The sequence below is a fragment of the Gallinula chloropus genome (assembly GCF_964237585.1).
Source record: "Gallinula chloropus genome assembly, chromosome: 5".
In the NCBI taxonomy this organism is placed as follows: Eukaryota; Metazoa; Chordata; class Aves; order Gruiformes; family Rallidae; genus Gallinula; species Gallinula chloropus.
The window spans coordinates 47,534,461-47,560,312 of record NC_140090.1 but is presented as its reverse complement, the minus strand read 5'-3'; the positions used below and the strand labels follow the sequence as shown (position 1 = coordinate 47,560,312).

The 25,852-nt window shown below is 40.9% G+C and overlaps 2 protein-coding genes across 2 annotated transcripts; one reads left to right on the top strand and one right to left on the bottom strand.

Annotated features, from left to right (window-relative positions):
* Positions 1-328: 328 nt before the first annotated feature.
* On the bottom strand, positions 329-13,778 carry FAM149B1 (family with sequence similarity 149 member B1; the record flags this gene model as incomplete). Its single annotated transcript, XM_084264904.1, has 15 exons — positions 329-402; positions 1,409-1,490; positions 2,449-2,574; positions 2,871-2,997; positions 4,784-4,993; positions 5,811-5,923; positions 6,401-6,454; positions 7,022-7,152; positions 7,418-7,605; positions 9,191-9,361; positions 9,970-10,089; positions 10,706-10,848; positions 11,827-11,959; positions 12,532-12,636; positions 13,729-13,778. 15 exons carry the CDS (start codon positions 13,776-13,778, stop codon positions 329-331), a joined length of 1,827 nt encoding a protein of 608 aa, XP_084121030.1.
* Positions 13,779-13,869: 91 nt separating this feature from the next.
* Positions 13,870-25,317, top strand: ECD (ecdysoneless cell cycle regulator). The gene is made up of 13 exons (XM_084264492.1): positions 13,870-14,074; positions 14,239-14,356; positions 14,563-14,650; positions 16,643-16,821; positions 17,532-17,724; positions 18,601-18,729; positions 19,151-19,276; positions 20,130-20,215; positions 21,109-21,215; positions 22,030-22,207; positions 23,421-23,488; positions 23,617-23,834; positions 24,462-25,317. Exons 1-13 carry the CDS (start codon positions 13,885-13,887, stop codon positions 24,690-24,692), a joined length of 1,911 nt encoding a protein of 636 aa, XP_084120618.1. The 5' UTR covers positions 13,870-13,884; the 3' UTR covers positions 24,693-25,317.
* Positions 25,318-25,852: the final 535 nt, after the last annotated feature.

Sequence of the window (25,852 nt, the reverse complement as noted above, 5' to 3'; positions counted from 1 at the left end):
TCTGCCTGTAACAACATGGGCCAGTCACAAAGCAAGTAATGGGAAAACAGCAATGATGGAGAGCGTTTGCTAGATTTTCCAGGAGAGGCTTTACTGCCCTCTGGAATTTAGTCACCCTTCCACTGGAGTGTAACTTTCTACTGGTAGAAAATGGAATGTGTAAGTATACCCCTCCTAATCTTTGGCAGCTGCTTTTTAGATTTATATAAAAATAACTATTCATAGGGAAGGGTGTTTGAAAATTCTCTGTAAACAACGTTGACATTGCTGGGAGTGAGAGGTGGTGGTTCATGACTCTGGAGGTGGAGGGGTACTTCTTCATGGCCTGTCAGAACCCCTGTTTGCTTTTTGTGACCGATCCACTTCGTCTGTGAGCTTTCAGAGAACCATGCAGCTGAAGACCTAACAAAGAGAGACCATGTACAACTTTAAGACTTCTGGAAGGTATTACAAACTTGGTACCAAATAAGTCTCCTTTAGCTTAAAACTAAAATGCCTTTTTTAAAAAAATTTCGACTTTTTACTCTCGTGTTGCTGTCAACTGCATTGAAACAATTGACTGTCCTTCCAAAAGGGTCAAAGATTGTCCTCATGTAGTTGCTACATTGCAGAAAACTACTGTATTCCTTGATCTCTGTATGTATTCAAGTCTACAAAGTTCTGCTGATTTTGTTGTTGCTATTGCTACCATTAATACAACACTCAAAATTCATTTTGCTTTTATACAGGTTGGGGGAGTACTTTTTAGGGAGAACGTATGTTTAATTTAATTTTGGTAGCAGCCATTCCTTTCTTGTTTAAAACCAAGTTTGTTCAGTGTAGTGTTTTTGTTAAACTCACCCCTTGTACCTACCTCTTATATTAGTACTAGCAGGCCATTCAGCCATTAAGCTAAAAGACCCCTCCTCTCCAACAACCACTATGTGCTTGCTACCTTAACCTTTGCAGCTTCAATCCTATCTTGTTGGTGTATTTTTTTTAATGTTGAAAATTCTGACAACACCGTAAGGAATCGATCTAGTGCCATTCTGCTATCTAGTGCAGATCTGGTGCAGTTTCTTTTGGATATAACGTCATTTCTTTCAGTTGCACAGCTGAGCAGAAGAAACATCCCTGGACAGAAAGTAGTTGCTGCTAGTTCCTGTTTAAATTGGCAACTCCCACTCTTAACTTTGACATGAGAAGCACTGGGGCTGATTGCATTAAAGCTTCCTTAAATGATTTCAAACACTTAAGTGGTAATAAAAAAACATATGCAAGTATAAAACCTGTGTAACAGAAATTTTAAAACATGAAATAGAATTCTGAAAAAGCTCATCTGTGTAATTACCTATATAGGAAATGCACCCCTGTCCCAGAAGCCTACCTCTTGCTTGACCTTTCTTAATTCTGTGACTGGTGAGCATACCTGAACTTGTTGATCCTCTGCTTGTCCAAGATTGGTTACCATAATCAATAACAGTGCAAGAACGGCGGCGCTGTGGATCTGGCTGAAAAAAACAGTTGAAGTTATTTATGTTTGCATGGGGAAAAAAAAAGGTCAGATAACAAGATTATTATATAGCTACAAAATAAACATACGTATTTCCTAATTTGTAAGAAGTTTTAAAGGTCTGAGTAAAGCTTGTACAAGTTCAAGGAGGGTCAAATCAACTTTCAGAGTAGAAAGTACTTCTATAACACTATTGGTTAGAACAATCACTGTGCCTGTGATTCTGGAAATAACTGTTTTAAAGCTGATGTTAGAAAGCTTGTACACTCATAACTGCTAAGTCAACGATGTTGAAATTATACACAGAAACCCACCAACCAGCTACTTAAAAGCTATTATCAAAATTACAGCTTTTAAAGCTTAGATAAAAATAATTTGTTAGATAGGACAAGGTATCAATACAAAAGGTATTTCAGTAAATTAAACCAAGCGTATTTGATACTGAAATGCACAGATTTGTGCAAGAAAGCAATGAAGACTATCCTGCCCTCATGCTTCTGAGTACAGCTGCAGGACTGACTTCCTACTGGCTATGCAAATCCTTACAGCACCCTCTCCTGCGCCCCCCAAATTGTTCTTAAGCCTTTACAGAAGATGCTGGATTACCAGCACAGATGATAGACCGAACATTACACCTAGAGTAATGCTTAGCCTTTTCCCCAAGCATCTTAAACGTGGATTCTTCAGGAAAAGTGTAGTACCACCAGCTGCTTATAGGGAGGCTGCAGGGAGTACAGCAAGATGGCAAGTCCCTTGAGAGGACTGTTTGTTTCAGAAATGCTGAGTAATGATGTTTTTGCTCCCCTGTGGGTAACTAATCGAGCAGCACATGTGGTGAACTCCCTGGCAATGATCGTCTACGACATTTGGTTCTCAAGTAACATTTACCTATGTTAATTGTCAAAGCTCCCTACTGAGTAACTAAGGATGATTTGGTGTAATTTGCCATGCTTTACCAAGAACACATTGGTTGTGTTAGGCCTGGAGAAATGATCAGGTAAAAGAAGCCGCTCCTGTAGCTGCTGATGTACGTCTTCTTGTGTTGTTACACTGTAAGCTCGACTTGAGTTCCCTCGAGATTTCTGCATTGAAGAATAACAATTATGGCCACTTCTTTTTGCAGCAGGACATTTAAAGTAATTAGCCTAGGAATTAAAGCTAATTTTCTGAGTCAATCATTCTATACCTAGTTACAGAGAGGAAAAAAATCTGGCATGAATCTGAAGTAAAACATTCAACTATGGGTGATGCTGTTAGTCAAAACTGCTGCTGTCAGCTATGAGCTACCTAACCCAAGAGTTCTAATTTGTTTGTTAATGTGATCAGCAGCAACTGCAATTTTAGACTAGTTGACAATGAAATTTGTTGTTCCCATTACCGTTTGCTTCTGGGATCCCGCAGTGCTCCCACGCTCTGCCACGCTGGTGGTAGTAATAGGTGGTAGGAGATTATTTCGACTTAGTGGCAGTGGTGAAGGTGAGGTCAGCTGCTCCTGTGCAGCCAGGCTGAAAGACATTAAGGACAGAAAACCCATAAATTTAGACATTTGGCATCCTGTAAACTTATGATGTTGCCTGGTGTTAAGCCAACAACCTTAAAGCTAAAGGGCGTCAGCTGCAGCATTTTGCTACAGGATGTAGGTGTTGGGGCTGACTGTTGGAGGCCATTTAAAAGAAGAGCTCTGCAGCACGTGCAGCTTGGTAGAAATGTTTTTCATCCATTCACAAGAACTTCTAGATTTCAGGATGTTTAATATTAAAGCATATCAAGTGAGCCTGAGTACCCCAGAAGAAATCTTGGTAATGGGTGTATATAAAAGCTAGTTGTGGTTAATGTACATCTCATCCAGTGCACTTTGAAGTAGCGTGCTGAGCAGCTGGTACTGCAGAATGAAAGTGTGTGGACATTAAGGTGTCTTTGTGGGCAGTTCCACCCTACAAGGGCAGACTCTTGTCTGCCTGTCTGCAGACATTATTTCCCACTCTTTGTTTGTACCCCTTAGGATGAAGGGGCTAACTTCAGCCTAGCAACTGAAGATAAACAATAAGCCTAGAAAACAGCATCTATTTTAAGCCGACCAAGGGAAAAAGCCACATAATGCAAATGCATATTGTAGCTCTTCACTTACTAGAAGCTTCAAGTGAAACGGCTGGGGGTAAAAGAAGGCTTCTACCTACTCCAAGTTTTGTTTCAGTAGTTGGAAGAAGAGGTGCAAGAGGCTTTTAGAAGCCCTCTAAAGGGAGTCAAACCAATCTAATTGCACACAATACAAAATTAATTAAAAATTAATTGTCAGAGGACCATAAAAGAATAAATAATCTATTTTCTACATACAGCCTTTTCATAGGAAGGCCTTTTCACATGAGAGGTGTCTGTATATTATTGTATGTTTGAAAAGTGCTGGAAATGATCAAGAGGCCTTACTGTGTGTTCTGGAGTTGACTAAAGGATGTTCTGTAAGAACAGATTAGAAAAGTTTCAAACTATAATCAGCATTTTAAAACAGACTTTCCTATTACTGTCTGCATTCATTTACACATAGATGGTAATGAAGGAGAGATGTTAACAGCTGTTAAATGGATAGAAGCCTGATGAAAGGGAAAAGAAGCATATTAGCAGTAGAAACATCAGTTTTGAAAGGACAAGGAACAACCTTTTATCTGAATTGTACATGACCAAAAAAAAAAACCAAGCTGGATGAGTTTATAGGTAAACTGCCAACCTAAAAGGAAACTATGTCAATTTGCAACACGTGGATTATAAAAGTATTTTTAAATCTGCATGGTTTCCTACTACCCTGTAGTCCCTGTAAATGACTTCAGTCAGTCAGACCAGAAGTAAACTATTCTAAATGTGATTGTGGGTTCACTGAGTTCATGAAGAGTCCTTTGGTCACTCATAACCTAAGATGAGCACCTTCTTTGTTACACAGTCTGGGCTAGGATACTAGCAGGCAGTTGATCACCACAAATTGTGGATTTCTACATTCATGTTGAAAATAGTCTATAGGAAAGGAAAGCTGGTGTCAAGAAAGATAGTAGTATTTGTTTTGCTTTTGCTAGACAGGTTGAGAGCTATAGTTTGCATTCAAAATTGCCTAAATATCTGGCTTTTACCATGGTAAACAACTAGAGCAATTCAGCTTCCTTAGGGGAGACTATGTTTTAATGGGAAACTGATTTCTTTAATCAAATAATTTAAGTTCTTTCTATTCAACTGAATGCTCTGTGTAAGCTGGGTTCTCTGAATGAACACTGTAACTTGCAGTGAGAAATTGGTTTTGAAACGTACAGTCGGGTTCCCCTGAAGACGTCGTCCACAGACCCTGGGGTCCCCGTACGGGAGGAGTGGCTTGTGTTGATGGGATGCAGAGTACGTGGTGGTGGGTTTCGCCTTCTCGTGGAACGTGACAGGGATGACGTGCTGAGTTCTAAAGAACGATTCGGCCATGCTCTGCTAGAGAGGATGGAACTGGAGCCTGAACGTTTGTCATCCAGGTCCCTAACAGAAGAATTACAAAACCAAAAGAGATCTGGTTAACATGACCGATAACTACTCCATTACCAAAGTATTTGTCTATATGTGACAATAATAATTTTTTTTGTGTGGATAGAGATGTTTTCAGTTTTTTACTATAAACATTCAGTTCAGATGTTTATAGTATAAATTACTATATACAGTAATTTATAGCCAAATTAGAAAAGAATGGGGAATGGAAAAGAAACAAAGCTCCCTTTTTTTTTTTAAACCAAACCAAAAAATAATAATTTTTTTTGTGTGGATAGAGATGTTTTCAGTTTTTTACTATAAACATTCAGTTCAGATGTTTATAGTATAAATTACTATATACAGTAATTTATAGCCAAATTAGAAAAGAATGGGGAATGGAAAAGAAACAAAGCTCCCTTTTTTTTTTTTTTTTTAAACCAAACTATGAACTTTCTGATTCAGGATTCCAGTATAAAAGTAATCTTTAAAAAAAAATCCCATACCATAAACATCAATTTTCACAGCCACATTATAGATCTCACACAAAGTGCTCTTCAAGGAATCGAGCAAACCAGTCTCTGTATCCCATGCTGAGCTACGTCTCTTTTCCAGGCTCAGTTAGGGCCAACAGTAATGCCACAGCAGTTCACAAAGTGGTAAAGCAGCAGCAATCAAGCAGAAAACCCAGAGGCATACTGTTTCACAGAGGACAAAAAGCTGAACAGGAAAATAATCAAGAATTGTTTTCTCCAGTTATCTTGCAATGCTTCACATTGAATCCCTCTGGCTGCGAGTGCCCCACGTGCAACAGACAAGCTGTAGTTCTTACAGGGTTTTCTCCATCGCAGGCAGAGTCCTTTGCTGTAACTGGATCCCTTGTATCACCATCAAGCCATTTAGGTTACGTTGAGAGCCACTACTCGACCCTTGAGACACATTTACCTGAAAATTTAAAAACTAAGTAAGTAAATGACCATTTGGCAGAGACACACATGCATATTAACAGATTTTGTCCTCTTAAAATAATTCCGGTGAATCGAAATTAATTTCTTCCATGACATCCAGATATATGCTCAGTTATACTCTATACGCCCATTTACCATACATGTCTTAGTGTTCCATTTGTCATGCAAATGGTAGTGCTCAGAAAAATTTATCCTACTACAGAAAAATGTATCCTATGTTATACTTAATATTTTCCAACAGAGCTGCTCATTTGCATGACAGGCTTTTCCAGTGATGGCTATCATCAGATGCTTTAGGAAACTACTTTTCAGTGTATTTTGGCACATAAACAGTGTATGTTGGTACTGCAAACTCCCCTGGAATACAGACTGATCTGGAAAACCACCAAATTCCACCCACTGTAACGACAACAAATAAAAACCACCAGAGCTTTAACCTCTCCATCATACATACTTGAGGTGTTTTTCTCCTCTTTTTGCTTTTGCGGCCACATCTGGTTTTTGGGCACTACACGTACAGTAAGGGAAACATGAGGAAGAGGCAGGAGTAGAAATAAAGGAGAAAGAAATAAGAAGGAAAAGAGTTGAATTAAAATGGAATAAACAGATACCCTTTTGGTGCTCACCACTTTAGGAGCAGATCACCTAAAGCAGCTTTTACAGTCAAATTCAGTGTCTGATTGAAAAAAAAAACCCACACAACTGTTTTACAGCTGGACTGAGACTTGTCCTCTATTGCCTGATGTGTGAGTGAGCTATAGATATACTAGTGAGAATAGGATCTCACACACACACACTCTCCTTGATCTCACAGTTCAGTTCAACCATTACTGAAACGTAGAAAGACCAGTCACTGCATGGTTGTACAATAGTTAAATTCTACAGAGAAAAGTAGGAATTAAAACTTGCAACCAAGGAATAACAGAACTTAAGTGTTAGAAAGGACAGTCAGCATTCATACAAACTCCAAATTAGTTCTGCATCTAAACAGTCCCCTGACGTACTCGCATCTGTTTGCTTAGGTAGCGCGGTATTGATTTGTCCCTATGCAAACCAGCTGGCTAAAAATACTTACTAGATTTGATGTCACTGAGGGCATTTTAGTTTGTGGCACACGAGGTAACAATGCTGGCAGAGGATCAAACTGCAAAGGGCTTCCAGCATCTGCTCTGATTGTGTCTACCATTATGATATTTTTCTCCTCATCTATGCAAAGTGAGAGAGAATTCCTGTAAATACAGGCTACTGGCATTGCTAGCTGCAGACAGTGCTGTGAATCCAAATGTTTTTAAGAGAGCCCTCTTAGATGCAAAGCTCTATTAAATCTTTTGAATGCATGTCACACACTGTTAGCAAAATAATCTCTTGGGGGGAGGGAGGTTATTTCCAAACAAATCTCTTTCATTGCATCCTTGCAAAATTAAGTAGCTGAAATGCCCTTCTGAGGCTTCAGTTCCACCGTGATCCTTACCAGAGGCTGACCCTTCCCAGTGCCGGCAGATTAATTCTTCCATGCAGCCCAGGACTTCGCTCCACACATCATCAAACACAAACGCAAGCACAGAATCCTTCATGCAGGAATATGGAGAGACAGGAGGAAACCCCAATTTCCGTCTACCAGAGGACAGTCCCATTTTCCTCTCATGCAGCTCCTCCTCCCTGTAAAAATGCGAGCATTACCTGTACCATAAAGACATTTTCTTTGTCTCCTGTATTTCGTTGCAGTTATTTAATAGGATTGAACCATCAGCTAAGGCTGCATTTCTGCTCTATTTTCACTTGAACTGATATAGGTCAAGGCAATTGGCTGAAGAGCTTCAAGACAGGACTTGAGGAGAAGCTCTGTATTTATTGCACCATGTTATTTTCTGAGACCTGATAGTTCAATAAACAGCAGTATCAACTAACAGCAAGCTTCTGTACATTAGGCACTTGAACTTCTATTTCTTCCAGAATCTACCACTGACCTAAATGAGAAATGACTGACGGAATCACCTTGTAACTGCCCATACAGCCTGACTATAAAGGATTCTTCATTAATAATAAATAATTTAACAGAGAGATCAAATTTCTGTTTAAAAAGAATATTAATGGTTACAGTGAAATGTGTTCCTAACATTGTCGGGCTCTGCGGAATTCTGAAGACAACAGAGAGGAACGTGACTACTGATGACTGTTAAAAGCGACTCTCAGACTGCTGATGTAACAGCCAGGAGGTGTTCAGGGCATGGGATTCATTCCATTTTAGACAATTAAATGTAATCAATGAGAGGAGAGAAAACCATGGAATTCCCAGCAGCAAGCGGCCTTTGCTGCCAGCTCCTACACAACGCAAGAGGTATTTGTGAAGTGTGAAACCTGCTCAAAAATGTTTACATTCATCTGCCAAAAGAAACTCTATGGAAGGCAGAAAACACTGATGCAAATGCATTTATTATGGCTTTCATATCTGCTCCCAGAATTGGTACTTACATCAAAAGGCTACAAACCTTGAAAAAAAACCCAGGAGATAACACTAGAAAAAGCTATTATTCTACCATTATCTTATAGACACAACAGTTACAGCAGCAAGGTCTCTCTGGCCTGGTCAAAGCAAGCTACCTAACAGTTTGAATCTCATGGTCCATGCAGCTAAGTGGTTTATTTATTAAAACCTATTAGTTAATGGTACCATCCGGATTCCTTGTCTAGGCCCCTATGTTCATATTGTTCGGCTGATGAAGGGGCAAAAAGAATCCTCTTTATGCTACCCTTAACCCTTTCTTCTCTAAGATAAAAATAGTGGCAATTATTTCTTGGCAAGCACCAAATCCACCAGGAAAGGTACCATTCTAACTAAAATGCTAGTACAAAACCAAAGCAGCACACTGCCAGTGCAGGGCAATCAATTTGACTAAAACAAAAATGGCATTTAAACAAGTTTTATCAAATATGTCAATGCACAGCAGGCTCTGAGTTATGATGTGATGAACTATTTAAACCTGGTACAAAAATGACTAGTATGAAAAATTACCAAAAAAGTCAGGAAAATAATTTAGCAAAATAATTGCTCTAGGAAATGGATTGGGAGAATTCCCAGTGCCATAGCAACCTCAGGCTTTGAAAGTTCTCTATAGGAAAAATATAAAAAAAATAAATCCATCCAATACTTTTATCAACTAACATCAAAACCAAATATACAGATCCTGACAGCAGGAATTCCAGGACACTACTACTAGCTGCTATCTTAACATTAAATACCTACACATCTCTGCGGTCAAACGCTAAATATTCCTCCATTACACCTTCAGAGACAATTACTCCATCTTCATCTTCTTCACTCTCTGGAGAACACCAGGTCGGAGACTTGGAACGGTCAGCCTTTTTGTGAACGGGAGTAACAGAAAGAGGTACCTTCTTGCCAAAAACACTAAATCTGAACAGGTGACAGTTTTCAAAAAGCAGAAATGAAAGTAAGTTGTTATTCCATTCCCAACAGCAGCATTTAGTGAGCTGAGAGACAACAGGGTAGATAAGGCCAAGCAGCAGGGTGGCCAACAAACTACATGTTACAGTAAAAACTCTTTTGGTTTGGCTGTTTTTAATTCCTGCTAAGAAACTTGAAACTTCAGGAAAAAGGTATAAGCTAAAGAAAAACAATTCTAAAAGATTAAATAATAACAAGCAATAAAAGCATTGCTAATGTAGAGCTTTGTATTTTTGAAGCTCTACAAGTATTTAACAGATGATTAACACTAAAACCAGCTACAATGCATACACTTAAGAAGTCAGGAAGAGCAAAGGTGTTTCTATTTACTGACCAGTTTACTATAGTTAGCCACAGCTATATAGTCTTGCTATTCCAAATACACAACTTTTGGTTCAGAAGAAACCAGAAGTGTGCTGCTGTGTTCAAAACTGGGCCTAACAGCCTTACAGAAAGGACTTTAGCTTTGCATTTTAAGAAACCTATCACTGCAATCCACTGAGGAACAAAATTAACTTCCCACCTCGGTAGGGTCTGGATTAACCGCTGGTACTTACTCATGAGAATCTCTCTCTTGCAGTGAACTTACATCTGAGGAAGTTACACTGACAGAAGGTGAACTTGAATACCATCCATACCCTTCATCTGTGGGGATCGCTATCTGCTTCCCCACAACCCTGCCATGGCACAAGCAAAGGATAAGCGAGTCAGAAAACCTTGACAGTTAACATTATTGAAGCATGCAAGACACATGGCAGCAAATCCTAAAAATTCCATGGGGAAGCTATGCGGCTTTCCCTGGGAATAGTTAAATGTGGTTTCAGCTGTTTTCCCTAGTATAGATTGCTTAGAGTCAGGTAAATACATTAAGAAAATTGTCCTTGGTTTTTTATGCTCTGCTAATTGTTAGACTTTTGAACATGGACAAAACTATTCAAGTACCTGTAATGGGAATTTAAAATTTCAGTTTCCAGACAGCCCTGAGGACTGCTGAGCTAAAGTCGAAGGACTCTGAAATTATTGTACATGCCTGTCTTTTAGTTCTACCACACATCTTTTCTAACAGAATTTTACTCAGTTGCAAATATCAATAATCCTCTGGCGAGGAACCAAACGTCAGACAGCAGAATGCACGCTAATAATGACAATGGCAAGCAGACTACCAGAGTGATATTTTTACCTCTATCTACTATATAATTGCATAAAACGACCCTGCCACTAACATTGTTTTAAAAGCAACTGTTTCCAGCCCAACTTTGTAATGGCACTAGCATTAGGCTATTAAGAAGATACCTGAGGTAAGGAAAATTGGATGTCCACTGGTGGCATTCTTCCCGCAGTCCCTCAACGTGCACATTTTCCCTCTGCTCATAGAGAAACTCATCAATTTGTCTAAACATTTGCTGAACTTGTTGTGTGGCAGCTTTATCAAATTCCTAGAAAGGGAAATTATCCAGTGAATATTACCTAGTGAATAACATTCATTGTTTGGGGTTTTCTTAAAGTTACTTTTGTAATTGAAAAAACAAACTATTTGTTTCAAGCTTAGTGGGACTGATTTCAACAGTTCTATTGCTTTTGTGTAGAAAGACGTTAACTTTAAATCATTTCCCCCCGGAGATTCCATAGACTGCTGTTAGGACTGACAGTAGCTACAGAGAAACTTTACACTGATCAAACAGAAAAGCTATTAAAACATTTTGAAATATCTGTATTATGATACTAAGTTTAAGGCATAGTAATTTACAGAAAAGAAATCGGAACAGGAAGGATAAAAATTCAGTGACATCTAAAGAAATGGAAATTTTGCTTGCCATGTCCACAGGTGACAGCAAAACAAAAAAGAATGCAGACCAGTGTGAAACTCTGGCAAAGTGAAGGATGTCCAGGAGCTTTGTGACATGTTCTCAGGTAGGTTCTTTGGTAATTTAAATCTTTAAGGTTCCATCTTACCTCACAGAAAGCAAAGGCACAATTTTTTTTTTGGTAGACGGGAAATAAAGCAAGTATTTTGAAATGAAAGTAATGATTTAGGGGCTTACTATGTTTTGAGAAACACACCAGTATGCAGAAGTTTGGTAAACTCACACCAAGTGTCATCCACTCATGTCTGGGGTTCCACAATAACAGAACTTCTTATGTTGTACAGAAACACGCATAAAATGACTTGCATTTCCAACATTTTAGATGGAAATGCAGAATATCAGCTGAATGATACAAGCCATGTATATTTTGACCTGAGAGAAAGGAAAGATGTGGAAGAGATAAAAAATATGCTCTTTCTACAACCACTTTCGTGATTTATTGACAGATTATATCCTTGTTTTTACCCTGAAATGTATTTGCAATGGTGTTTCAAATATCTTTCCACTCAACTGTGCTACTTTTGGTTTGCCTGGTTACATTCTACTCACATCATAGCCCCAAGAGAAGATTGAGCTGTCTTCAGTGGAGGCGTGGACATAACTCCGACTAGCAGATCGTGAGTTCCCATCATCAGCTGGAGTAACAGAAGGGCAATCTGATTCCTTCCAGATTTCAGACTCCCTGAAATGCACGTCAAGGGAAAAGGGAAGAATACCCCCCCCAACAGTACACAATAAACAAATGAAGTGGGTAAATAAACTTTTATTTCTGTACAAAAAAGCATGGATGTATCAGAAAAGGCCTTAGCAACAATAGCTTTCATAGGTTAAATATCCATTTCGGAGGCATCTAAGCAGAAGTGATAGCACTGAGGTAATTATAGCAACTGTAACTACTAATAATCTCGTTGACATAGGAAGTCTAAAGGTCAAGCAAAACATAGATTTTCCAAAAAGTATCTTAGTTAAGCTGCAGATCATTTCTAGTCCCAGTTCTACACGACTTGGGAATTATTTAATCTTTTCTCCTATTCCTGCCATAAAAGTAGATGACCCAGGCTACTTGTGAGCTGGGAGCAGAACACTGCTACTCACTTTTTGTTACCTCCAAAATAAGGACACGTTCTGAAACAAAACAGATCTGAGGTAAAGCCTAAGCCTACCGTGTTACTTCTCCAAAGGTAACTCAAAACAAAGGTGCTTGGTTTTGCTGTTGTCTCCAGGCAGAGATTCATGTTACATTAGGACAGGTACCTTGAGGTCTTGCCGTAGTTTTCAGCCGTGGGTGCAACTGGGAAAACCTCGGCTTGTGGTTCTGGCAGCGGATGATGCCGCAAGGCATGTTTTGGAAGTCCTTGTCTAGAAGACACCACTTATAAGAATAAGCACTTATAAGAATAAACACCTACAGAGTTCCCAAACTTTACAGGTTGGGAACTACTTCTGCTTTTCAAGCAACGCGTTAACTTGCAAACCAGAGCTCACCTAATTACTAGAAAATCAATTCTTGTTGCCAAAGCTTAAGAATTAAGACATCAAAAACAAGATCTGAAAGTATCTGAGTTGAAGCTTTTTGCTTAGAAATTAGCGTCTTTTTTAAACCTAAAACATTGTCATGGATTGTTCTAATCCCTGTAAAAGACTTACAACCAAATAGAACAAGAGCAGGCACCCAACTACGCACAGGCCAGCGAGGGTGAGTAGCTTCTGCTAGTTTTTCGTTTTGACACAGTTCAGATGTGTAGGAAAGCAGGACAAGAAGAGCCAAGGAGGCAGAGTGAGAAGTACCGAGGCAGGAACAGAAGTCCTGCACCAGCATGGGCAGGAAACGCCTCAGGCAGCTCTTTCTCCCGCCATTTCCCTGTACAGATAAGCGACAGAACGGAGCATCGGCATCGCCAGCTACCAAACCTGGCGTATTTGTTCAGATCTCTCACCCTCCCCGAAAAGGTGCCTACACATCAGTGACCTCTTGCGTCAGGCAGAAGGACGAGTTTTTAATGACGTTCCCTCACACGGGCGTTTGTCTCAGCGACGAGACCGCTCCTTAGCCACGACACTGTAATCCCGCTACCGCGGCTGCCCCTACCCCGGCCACCTCCTGAGGCAGCACCGCGGGCCGCAGCCTTGGCCCAGGCCACCGCGCGGTGATTACAGGGCCTTGTCCGCACACCTCCACGTTAAACCTGCACCCCCACCCGCGCTATCGGCGAGCTGCGCCCAGCGCCCGCCTGCGGCTCCGGCACCCCTCAACCCCGGGGACGGACGAGCGAGCCCTCTGCCTAGCGGCGGGGCCCGGTTTTCAGGCGAGGTACGGGCGGGCAGGCCCGAGCCCGGGGATCAGGCGGGTGCGGGGCCTGGCCAGGGCAGCAGGAACCGAGGCGGCGGGGCAGGGAACGGGAGGGGACGGGGCGGAACGGGACGGGACGGGACAGGGCGACGGCGACTCACATCTCCAGAGCGCCGCGGGGTACCGGCTTCCGCGCATATCGCGAGATCATCCTCAGCTCCGCCGCTTCGCCGGCGGCTACCGCCGGCCCGCCGCCGCCATGACGACGCCCCACCCCCGAGAAGGCGGAGCGTTACCGCCCGGCACGGCCTGGCGCCATGGAGGGGATCAGGCGGTCCGCTTTGGCCGAGGACGCTGTGCGTTACCGTTTCTTCGCTGCCACGGGGGTGGGCGGCGAGGCGCTGCTGCGCCGGTGCGCGGAGGTGATCGTGGTGCGCTTCGCGCCGCTCTTGGCCGCGTACATCTGGCAGCGGCAGCCCTTCAGCCTGCGCTATGTGCCGCCGCGGGGTGAGCCTCGGGGGACGGGGGCTGTGATGGGGAGCCTGGAGGGCGGGGAGCGGGGGTGGGTGAGGAGGAGCCCAGAGCGCGGGAAGCGGGTGCGGAAGGGCCCGGCAGGGAATTGAGCCGCCTCTCCTCTCTCTGCCTTCCCCCTCCCCCGCTCCCCGGGCCAGGCGAGACGCCGGCGCACGTCGGCGGCACCACGCTGTTCGGGGATAACGTGGAGGACGAGTGGTTCATCGTCTACCTCGTCCGGGAGATCACCAGGGAGTTCCCGGGGCTGGCGGCCAGGTAAGGGCCCCGCTGAGGTACTCGGCGGCTGGGGTGGGGAGGGGGGGAAGAGGCAGCGCCTTTCCTGAGAAGGGCTGAGGGAAGGTCGTGTCTTAATGTTTTTAAAAAACTGCGGGCACGGAACCTGCCCTTTGTAGGTTGGCTTCAGATAAAAACAGGCGTTATTGTGCGCTTCCCTGGTAAGAAACTGGTTTCTCCGTGGGCAGGATCGATGACAACGATGGGGAGTTTCTCCTGATAGAAGCAGCTGATTTTCTCCCGAAGTGGCTGAACCCCGAGAATAGTGACAACAGGGTGAGTAAATTGCGTGTACCGATTGGCAGGTGGCTCACAGCCGCCTTCTACTTACCAGTGCGGGTTGTCTCTCGCATCTCTTTCTAGCCAGGCGGTCTGACTGCCACAAAATATCCAGTGTGCCCCTTATTAGTGAAGGAACTTCTGGACAGGACTCAAGACTTTTGTTTTCATTAACAGCATGGGGTTTTGGGTTTTTTCCATCCCAGCCTGTTTTCATTCTGGTTTTAATGAGCTTCCTTCTTTGCTGTGGATGTTGAATGAGATGCTTAACCACTGGAAGCTTCTCACACTTGATTGTCCCCTGCATGCTCTGGCAAAATGCTGTGCAGAACGTGTGCGTGCTGCAAAACTGCTGCAGAGGTATCTGGCAATTGTTACAGATATCAAGTGGTTCTTCTAGAATTGGTTTGTTGATGGAAGGTGGAAAGAGAAAAGTTTTATATGTTCTTATACTAATGGCATAACATTCATATGGACACTACAGACCTGCCTGCTAGGCTGCAAGTCTGTGTTGTTCAGCTAGGTCTGGCTCTTGCACATAAAATGTTCCTTAAGAGATGCTCTATAATGCAGAGCTAACTAAACTTTTTAAAACTTGCTACACATGGTGACAAACATGAAGGCAGTGAAGCTGTCATGCTATTGTTTGATCTGTAAAATCAGTAAGCTTCTGAGTTTCTTGGCAATGAATTTAAAAGGAAAGAACTTTTTTCTTCAGCAAAGGTTTAATATTATTTTTTCTGTCACAAGTCTTAAAAAAAAAGGGTGGGAACACAACACAGAAATGAATTGCAAATTGTCTAGACTATCAGCACCATGTTTTCCTTCCATTGGATGGAACGGATAGAGTGAGGGAATTGATGATGGTATATTCAATTCTTTTCTTAGGATCAGAACCAACAGAGGTCACGTGTAGCACCTGAAATAATGGGTTTTATTCCCCATCCTATTCTTCAGCAGTTATGTTATGCTATGTGATTTTTCTGAAGCAAATCTCTAGCCAAAGAGAAACTTTTGGTATTACTGTTATTAAGGAAACAAGATAAATTTGACCAAAATCGTTGCAGTTAAAATTGGGCATTTATTTACCAGTTGGATCTCTGGCTTCTTTATTTGCCTTATCTCCAATTTAGAGAAAAAAAAAAAACCTAAACAAAAAAACCCCACAACAAAACACACGTGGCATGCCCCCTCCCCCCAACTTTTTCTTGTATTATTTTTCTGTTTATACCTCAGTATTTTCTGTGTTTAGACAATATATATTCTTATATGAAATGAAACTTTGCATTGCTTAGTATGTCACTGTTCTTATCCTGTCTAATGAGAATTGTTAAGGTTAACTAGAATGTAGTACAAATAGTATGTTAGAATTAGCCAATTACTATTATGTAGGAATAGGATTAGTGATAAGGTACTTAGAGCTGTGTGATCACAAGTGTTTAAACAAAAAGTTAAAACCACACTAAGCTCCCTCAGTGTCTTGTGTATAGCTCTTTCCATGGATGAACTAGTCCTCAGCCGAGTTAGTCAGTAGGTGGTTATAAATGAAGAATGGGTAAATGCACAAATATAATAAAAATGATTGAGTAAAGTATTTCTTTAGTTTGAGAGAACTAAAAGGTTTTATGGTTAGGTAGAGTTCTAAGAATTTAGATGTTTAAGTTAGAACACAGAGACCTTTTCTAAGAAAGGATGAAGAGGAGACAGTGACCTCCAAGACAGATCAGCAGATCCCAAGGTCTGAAGCAGAATTGGGACTGATATGATGAATGATACCAGAAGAAAATATTTGTGGACTTTCAGCCAACCAAATGAACACAGTGCACATTTTCAGGGGACTTGGTCTATTATGTAGTTGTGTTCAAAGAGTATAGAAGATCATAAACATAGCACCTGGTGGCAGCCCAACTCTGAGTTGTTAATAAAAGCAAGCCTAGAGTAACCCAAAGTGTGGGGAAATTTTTTAACAATAATTTTACTGTCTGCCAGGTGTTCTTTTACAAGGGAGAGCTGCACATCATTCCGCTCTCAGAGACTCAGGAGCAGGAATGTGACCCATCTGCTGCCAGTCTCACCATCTCGCAGGCGTTAACGCTGTTATCCACCCGTTCCGAGGAGTTCCTGGCTGCAGAATCCATTAGAACAGCAGTGTATAAACGCATCAGTGGGTATGTGGGTGTTCTTATTTTGGTCTTCTCCAGCAAGGAGTTTTAACTCAGCCTGGGGTACTTCCTTAGATTCAATCATTTTCCTTTTCAGAAACCACCCACTAGAGGTTTTCCTATGGCATTCTTCTAAAGAGGGGGAGCAATGTCCTGTATGCTGTAGTGTTATCTGGGGCCTCTGAAAGATGTTTGCTGCTATGATGCCACACCTGGCAATAACAAGTTACTCTTCCCTCACATCCTGATTCTGAAAAATCTGGACGTTCTGTGAACCTTAGGGAGCTATTTGGGGTCAGATAAAGAAGATTGTGAGTCAAAATGTAGAACGGGCATGCTTCTCAATGCACCAGCTTGTCACCAGTGTGTTCAGCACTGTATGTTTTTATGTCTGCAAGGATTTGTTGGCATGAGCCAGATGACTTCTGCACTTGCTACAGTGAAAGATCCTGTGTAGCAGGACATGATAGCCAGATTCACAGTGATTCCCTTTACCAGTGTGGGGATTACATTTTTATTAGACATGTACTGTTACATGTGTATGTATGAGAGAGACATTCCAACTGTTAGATTGGCTGAGTTTTATCTGTAGTTTCAAATAATCTTCTAGCACTTGGACCACAACACATTAAAGTAAAAATAGGAATAATAATCAAACAGGAATGGTTTGGGTTTGCAATACACTTAATTCGCTATGTTGCTACTGTATGATACAGGTATCCTGAGAAGATTCAGGCCTCGTTTCACCGAGCCCACTGCTACCTCCCAGCAGGCATCGTGGCAGTGCTGAGGCAGCGCCCTTCACTGGTGGCTGCAGCAGTCCAGGCCTTTTACCTACGAGATCCGGTAGATCTGAGAGCATGTCGCTCGTTTCGAACCTTCCCTCCAGACCAGCGTGTGATGACTGTAGTAAGTGACCCTTCTAATGCAGCTTGTCACTTAATTACGTTCTGTAAGCGACAGAGGTTCTGTGCTCAACTGATACAAATATGTGGATTTAATTTTTAAAATAGCATGTTTTCTGGCTTTTTTCTTTTGATGCTGGATGTGAATTTCCAGTTCGTTACGTTAATAGCTTTCCTGCCTTCAGATTGACAGGGCTAGGCTTTCAAATGGCTAATCATGACATAAGTGTTTCTGAAATCAGAGGTTACTGCTAATAGTTCCTCTGCTGAAATGCTTGCTAAATAAACTGAGGTAGTTCTGTGATCAGAGCAACTTGACAGCACTGCCAGTCAGCATAAGGAGTTGCTCGTCATTACCCATGGATGTTCATTCCAAGGCTTTTCACCTCAGCTGTGCTTATGCAGCTCTGCAAAGCTATTTTATGGAGCATGTTACAAGCACTGCTCAAGCAGCATTGTACCTGATACGTTTGCAGTACAGAGTTACACCCCTAGACTCCTGAAAAGAAGCTTGGGAGCCAGGTTTTAGATCTCTAGACTGGTTTTGATATCTCAGCTTTGGCTTTGTGAATTGAAAAGGGCCCTTCTGTTTTTCAAAACACACTTTGTTGGCACAAATACTGACGATTTTTTTTAAATGTGTTTAGGCTGAATGAAGTTCATGTTTACTTATAGATGTCAGCTTGGAATATACTTTGTAAGATCTGAAAAACAACATATCTTAGGCAAATGTATCTAAGATGTACTTTGAATACAGTTTCGGGTATTGTCTGTAAAATGTGTGCTTTAAAACAAAATTTAGATGAGATTGGTGAAGGTTGATGCCTGTACACAGCACAGTCACTCTGCAGTGTTTGTCTTACTGCTCTGGCTTTTTCAGGTTACTTTCACAAAGTGTTTATATGCCCAGCTGGTGCAGCAGAAGTTTCTTCCAGACAGACGCAGTGGATACACGCTGCCCCTCCCATCTCACCCTCAGTACAAAGCCTATGAACTGGGAATGAAACTGGTAATTGTTTTTTATGCATTTTGTACTTAGTCTGTTTAGTTTGCTTGCTTATTACTGTCTGCTTGTACAGGAAAATGTGAGCAAATCTGTTACCATTTTTCTGGAGGTATACTATCATGGGAGTTTTCTTTTGCAGAATAGAGCACTCCTGTACTTCCACCCCTAGACACTATCCCAACAGGGACTTACATGTTTGTATTACCATAGCTGAACTGGTATCAAATGCAGTTAATTTTCCCTTAAGCTGTATGGAAAATAATCTCATCTATCCTGAGATGGAAGTCCAACTTCCAAACCTTAATACTGCTATTTGACATATAGTTGTGTTTGGCACCTACTTCTTGGATGGCAGCATCAAGAGCTCAATGATGCATAGTTGTTTTAAACTTGAGAACCTCATGTTGTTAAATCTCTTCTGCAGGCTCATGGCTTTGAAATTTTGTGCTCCAAGTGCAGTAAACTATCTCCTGACTCCAAGAGAAACATGTTAAACAGTCCCCTGTGGGAGAGATTCCTCCGCAGCCTGAAGGAAAAAAATTATTTCAAGGTGAATTAGTGTGTGTGTGTATGCATGTCTCAAATATTCCAGGAAAACCATCTTTTAGCTCTTGCCCCGCTGTAACTACTTACACAAGGTCAAGAAATCTAATGCTTTTGTCTCTGGAAAATGAATGAATGTCTTTAAAGGAGGTATGTGCAGTTTGTTCTCCTTTGAAATTCATTGATCTCTTTGGGAAATTCAAAAGGAAAAAGCAGGATTTGGGGATAAATTTATTCATCTGAGGAAAGGGGAAATACACTTGAAATATGTCATTATGACTGTTTTCACTGGTTTACTTTTTATTTTCATGACTCTAAAATTAAATAGTCTTAAAGGTCTACACTTAACACCCGCGGACCCATTTGAGTGTTGTTTTGGTCTGTTTTGTGTTGGGGTTTTTTTTTGTGGTTTTTGTTTTTATATATGTCTTTCACTTATAAGTAGGTTAGAAAATTGGGCAACTCTATCAAAATGTTTAGGTTATAGGAAAGGGGGAATATTCTTACAGTACTGCGATGCCACTGCTGTGGATAATTCCCAAACACCAGGAGATATATTCACAATTCCCGTATAATTATGACCTGGTAATTCCACCCTGTTGCAGGACTCATAGTATCCACTTGGTTTTAGTGAACATCATATGGTACTGCAGCATCATAAGCCTTTGATTCTTACCTGACTGTGCAAGCACCTTATGCCCAGTCTCCGTATTCTGTTCCAAGTGTATACTGCAAGTCAGTACTGTTTTGATTTTCTGAGCTGTTTCTGACACATAGTCATCTTTATGCAGCCTGACTGTAAAAAGGAAGGGGAAGAAGGAGAATCGTTTAGATTTATGTTTGTGACTTGCATTAATTAGGGAGAAATGGAAGGATCTGCAAAGTACTTGGAACTGCTGCATATGGCAGAAGATTACTTCGAGCAATCAGTTTCCAAGCCAGAAGGGTAAGAGCTATTTATAATTCATGAATAAACATCCGAAGTACTTAACGGTACTTTCACTACGTTTTTTTAACAGTTGTTAGAAAAAACATGAAGGCTTTTCTCCATTTAAAAGGAGGTCACTTAAAGCATGGTTTGGTTGCTTGGCCATAGAAAGCATTTAAAAACTCCACTGAAAAGCAATCTCAGTGAATAATAAATGTAATCGGTCTCCTTTACTGAAGACAGGCAGCAGGCTGTAGATCTCCAAAACAGCAAATACAACAAATAAATTGTTACAGAAATACACGGTGGTTTGAGGGCATGTAAGATCTTCAATATTGCGCAGGTGCTTGAACTCCCTGTGTGTGCCACCTGGGGTCTGGCAATACTATTGTTTGCCAAGGCAAAATAAACATGAAGAATAAAGGAAACAGGAGAAGTGGGCTTTGGAGCCATCAATAAGGAATTGTAGTAACTGACTCTGGCTTGTTTTGGCTAATACTACCTGTGCAGTATTGTGGTACTTCCCCAAAACTCACTCATCTTTTTAACACGCTTGCACAGAAGGAATAATGAGGAACTGGGAGTGAAACCCACACGTAGAGTGTGTGATCATAGAATCATAGAATTGTAGGGGTTGGAAGGGACCTCGAGAGATCATCGGGTCCAACCCCCCTGCCAAGGCAGGCTCCCTGGGACATATTACTCAGATAGGCGTCCAGTCGGGTCTTGAATATCTCCAGTGAAGGAGACTCCACCACCTCCCTGGGCAGCCTGTCCCAGGGCTCTGTCACCCTCACTGTGAAAAAGTTCTTCCGCATGTTGGTGCGGAACTTCCTATGCCATTGGAATTGCAATACTAGAAAAATCCTATTTCACTAAATCAGTGGTTTATTTGGTTTTTCTCTTTCCAGCGCTGTTGAAATGAGCCCGGGTCATGAAATCTTGACATTGCTACAGACAACAACCATTGATGTGAAGGAATTTGAGAGAGAAGCAGCTTGTCTTCCTCCAGAGGATGGTGAGCATGATAGGGGGTGGACTTTTCCTAACACAGTGATTATTTTTGGGGGAGAGGGTGAATGTACCGGTCCTGTCTACTTAGTTTGTTTCCTATCCTGTGACTGCTAGAGGTGTTATTCATGGGCCATCGCTTATGACTGAGGCAACCAGTTCATTTGTATAAGCTACAAAGCTTGGGGCTGTAAACTGGCAAGATACGCAATCCAGTTTCAGGTTGGACACTGCTAGATTGGAACACTGTGCACATTTACACCGAATCAAGTACTTCATGTCAACTGTCTACTAGACAGTAGTTACATGTGATATACTAATAAACTAATTCCAGTATTCACAATACCAAGTTAATTGGTATCTGGTCTTCTCTGATGGAAAATATAAGACCAGCATAACTTTTATAATAAAATAGGCTTTTTTCACTCATTTAATGGAAATGTAGGTATTGCTATTGTGTGGTGCAGATCTCATCCATATTTCCAAATGATGCAGTAGCTCACAAATCCAACTTCCAGTGTTAGTGACCATAGTCGAAGGTTGGGTTGGCTCTCCCTTTAGTGGCAGAAGGATTATCTGTGACCAGAACGATATCCGCTGGTTTGAAGCTGTGTTTAAAGCAGTTTTAAAGTAGTGAAATCTGAACTGTTTTCTTCTTAGTTTCTTGCTGCCTTATGCCCTGTGTTAGCCAGTATCAGCATGAAAGCTGAATAGTACAGAAGTAAGCTACAAAATGCTAGTGGCACTCCCAGCTGTCTGGATTGGGCCTTGTGGGCCAACAGATTTGTGCAGAGTAACAAGTGTGTCCTATATTCTTTCAGATGACAGTTGGCTGGAGATTACACCAGATGATCTAGATCAGATGCTGAAGGAGGCAAGAGATGAGTCGCTCCCTCCCTCAAGCGAGGAAGAACAGAAATACGACTTGGAAGCAGTTGCTGAAAGTATGAAGGCTTTTGTATCCAAAGTCTCAACACACGAAGGAGCAGAAATGCCATGGTAGTAGCATTTTTCAGTTCAGTGTCTGGTGTAGAATTTGTTTCCATTCTGCTGCAGCCCTTTGGTTGGTTCTGTAATGCAGAGAGTCAGAGTTTGCAAGTGCTTTGCTTAGCAGAGGCCTGAAATGGGCCTGTGTTAGTAGTGAATATGTAGCTGCTTTCAAACGCAACTTAGTGACGACTCTGACACCGGTACGGGTTAAAATGCTGGAAGCTGTGCTATTTCCCAACGTTACTTTAGTTTTCTACTTTTAAAGTATTTTTTTAACTCTTTTAGGTTTAAAGGGTTTATCTTGCCACACAAAACATCAATGATTCATTACCCTAGTTATTAGTGCTGTTATTAAAAACATACATCTCAAGTTCACCTGTGTTGAAGTTGTTCTAAGGTAAAGGACTAACTATTCAGACTGCTAAGATGCTTCTGGTGAGGCTGGCCAAAATAGAAATGAAATGTAAATGGAGGGAATCTCTCTGTGAACGAAGACTGTTGATTCTTGTGTTAAAGCTGGATTTAGATTTCCCATAGATTAGTATTGGAGTTAAGAAAGGGAGTGTGTCGGTGCTTTGTGGTCAGGCCTTTAATTTATAAAACAAAACAAAATGGTCATAGAATACTGTCCAGGTTCTTTTTCATAGTTTTAAAATTGAGAAAATAGTGGGAGCTGTACAAAGCATATAAGGGTCTACTCAATTTATGGTCCTAACTGGTCTTTTTTTAATTAGTATCCATGTCTGTGTTATAGTGTAGGTTTTTTCAGTTGCTTAAAAAAACAAACAAAGCCTACCAAAAAAAAAGGTAATCACTGACTCTTTCTGAGAGTCCAGAACAAAACCTTTACTGTTCTTTCTAGGCAGGAGACCTTGGAGATTCTCTGGTTTCTAATCATCATTTGAGGTGTAACACCACCACTTTGTTGTTCCAGAAGGAAATTGGGCATGTTTATTTTGGTTGCTTTCAATACAAGATTTTTTTTTGACAATGATAAACAAAGTCTTTTTTCTTTTCTCCTTTGTGCCAGGAGTTCTTCCACTTGTCTCATTTCTAATTCATACAGGCCTCAGACTCGTAAATGCTTTCAAAGCCATCGGTTTCAACGTCCCAGCTTTCTTCTAGGCTTGAGAGAAAACAGTATGTTGCATGGTTTATGTGTGTGTCAGGCTTATGCAAGCATAAAAGCTTTTATTTATTTAAAATTATTTTTATATTTCAGGTCATCTGATGAATCCCAGGTTACCTTTGACGTAGATTCTTTCTCAAAAGCATTAGACAGAATTTTAGGTGAGGTGGCTTCTTTGTTTCTTTTGTCAGAGCATCTCATGGTTATTTGGCTTCCTTGGTTTTTCTCATCACCCATGGGCACTGCACTGATTTGTTTGCTATCTATATTGACACAACATAATACACAGGAGCAGACTCAGAAGAGCTGGATTCTGATGATCTGGATGAAGAGGAGTTTGGCTTATCAGATGAGGATGATGAAGACTTTGATACTGAAAATCAGAGGCAAGACCAGAAGGAATCTCCTAATGAGCTTATAGGCAGTCTCAAGTCTTACATGAAAGAGATGGATCGTGAACTAGCACAAACCAATGTTGGTAAAAGTTTCACCACCCAAAGGAAGGGAGTAAGTATGCCTTGAGTTGTATTTTGTAGAATGATAGTTTTGAGAGCTTCAGTAGGGAAGAGGAAATATGCTAAAATTGGTCATTCTGAGGAACGTGATATTCTTTATATGTGTGATATCACCTGATATCTTGATAAAATGATATCACTTCCTGATAATTGTTAAATAATTATTAAAAAAAAAAATCCTGCGTGCAAGGAAAATGTGCTGCAGTTGCACCATGGTGTATTTTTGGGGAAAAACACTCTCAACAACAAAAACCCTACTAAGCTTTAACTTGCTCGTTCTTTCTAAGGCTTAGTTTAATTTCCCTGTTTTATCCTGGTTTAAGTAGTAAGGCAAGCAGCTGCAGCTTGAATTCTTGAGTTCCTGCGATGGATTATTCCCATAGGAAGCTGAGCCAGGACTTGATAATCTTCTCTGTCCTTCTCTTGGAACTTAATCTGTGTAATGGAAAGTGATGATTTTTAACTGGCGTTACCACTTGATGACTGAATTACTGTCTGTCAAGACAGCCTGAAATGTACTGAACTTTGGCTGCAGACTGTTTCTCTGATTTTTTTATCTATTATTATTTTTAACCTGTTCATGCAATTTGATAAAACTTTCTCTTCATACTTACTATAGGCATGTTCTGTCAATGCAACTACGTCTCAGAATGCCGGCCCTGAGTCTGGAGCTGAAGACACGGAGTTGACACCAGTCGATGTGGATATGAACCTAGTAGCTAACCTGCTGGAATCCTACAGTGCTCAGGCTGGACTGGCAGGACCCACCTCTAACATTTTACAGAGCATGGGAGTGCATTTACCTGAAAATGCCGATCGTGTTGGCTCTAATAAGGGAGCAAGAGAATAAAAGATTGTCTTAATTCAGACAACGTGGCTGAATGAGAAACGAAGCACAGAAAGACTAGCAGTATTTGGAAGAAGAGACTAAAGGTTTGAATTTAAAGCATTTTACACACTAGTTATGTGTGACTTAAGTTGCAAACTGCATTTACTTGCAAAAGCCATCTCTTTGGATACTCTCTTGGAGAGAAATTGGTTTTTTTTTCCAGTGCTAACATGTTTTCAGAAAAGGGGAAAGTGATCTTGTAACTTGAATGAAGCTTTTATTATAAAACCTGTATTCAATTTCCCAAATGAACGATCTGATTTGCCTTATTTCTAAAATGTCCTTTAATGCAGTACTGTGTGGTTTCAATATCTGGAAAGCAGTTTGTGTTCTGAAAGCGCTCCTGCCTTCAGGGGGAGATGGAGGAATACCGTATTACAGGGACAGTGTTCTCTTGTGGATTTGGGAAGGCTGGTTAAATTTTCAGCAGACATTTGCTCGCTTATTCAGATGTACAATGCTTTGTTGTAAGAACTTCAGATAATTACTGTAAGAACCTGTTGTTTAGTAACCAGGAGGATTTGAAGAGTAATTGGACTGAATATGTAAATACTGGCCATTTTATTTAAATAAAAATGGAAATACAGCTTGATTACTGGGGATGTTTGGGGATTTTTTTCTGTGATGGTATTTATAACTTGGTTGGTGCAGTATTGGAAGTTCCTGGAGTTAAAGCATTTTCCAAATCTGGAGGAGTTTGTTTTTTTTTTAACTCTGTTAATGCTGAATGTCAGTATTGTGCCAGCAGGAACTGTAGATGAGCCCAGTTTGAACAGTTCTGTTTTGGTTTTTGGTGAAAATGTAGCTAGAAGGTATTCAGCACGTTGCTTTTGCATGGAATGAAAAACATATTCTAGATATGATGACTTGAGTTTTAACAGGATAAGCTAGAAATATGTAGAAACTCTTTATTTACAGATAGCAATAACACAATCCTGCCAGATCTGAATTGGTTTCTATGAGTCTTTATATTTTCTTTTTCTTCCCACAACAATTAAGTGTCTTAAGGGCTCATTGGTTGAGTTTTTAGGTTTTCTTGGTTTTTATAAAACATTCAGAAAACTAATGTTCAATGATACAAAAGCCTGGTTGATCCTGAAGACATACCTAATTGCTTTTGA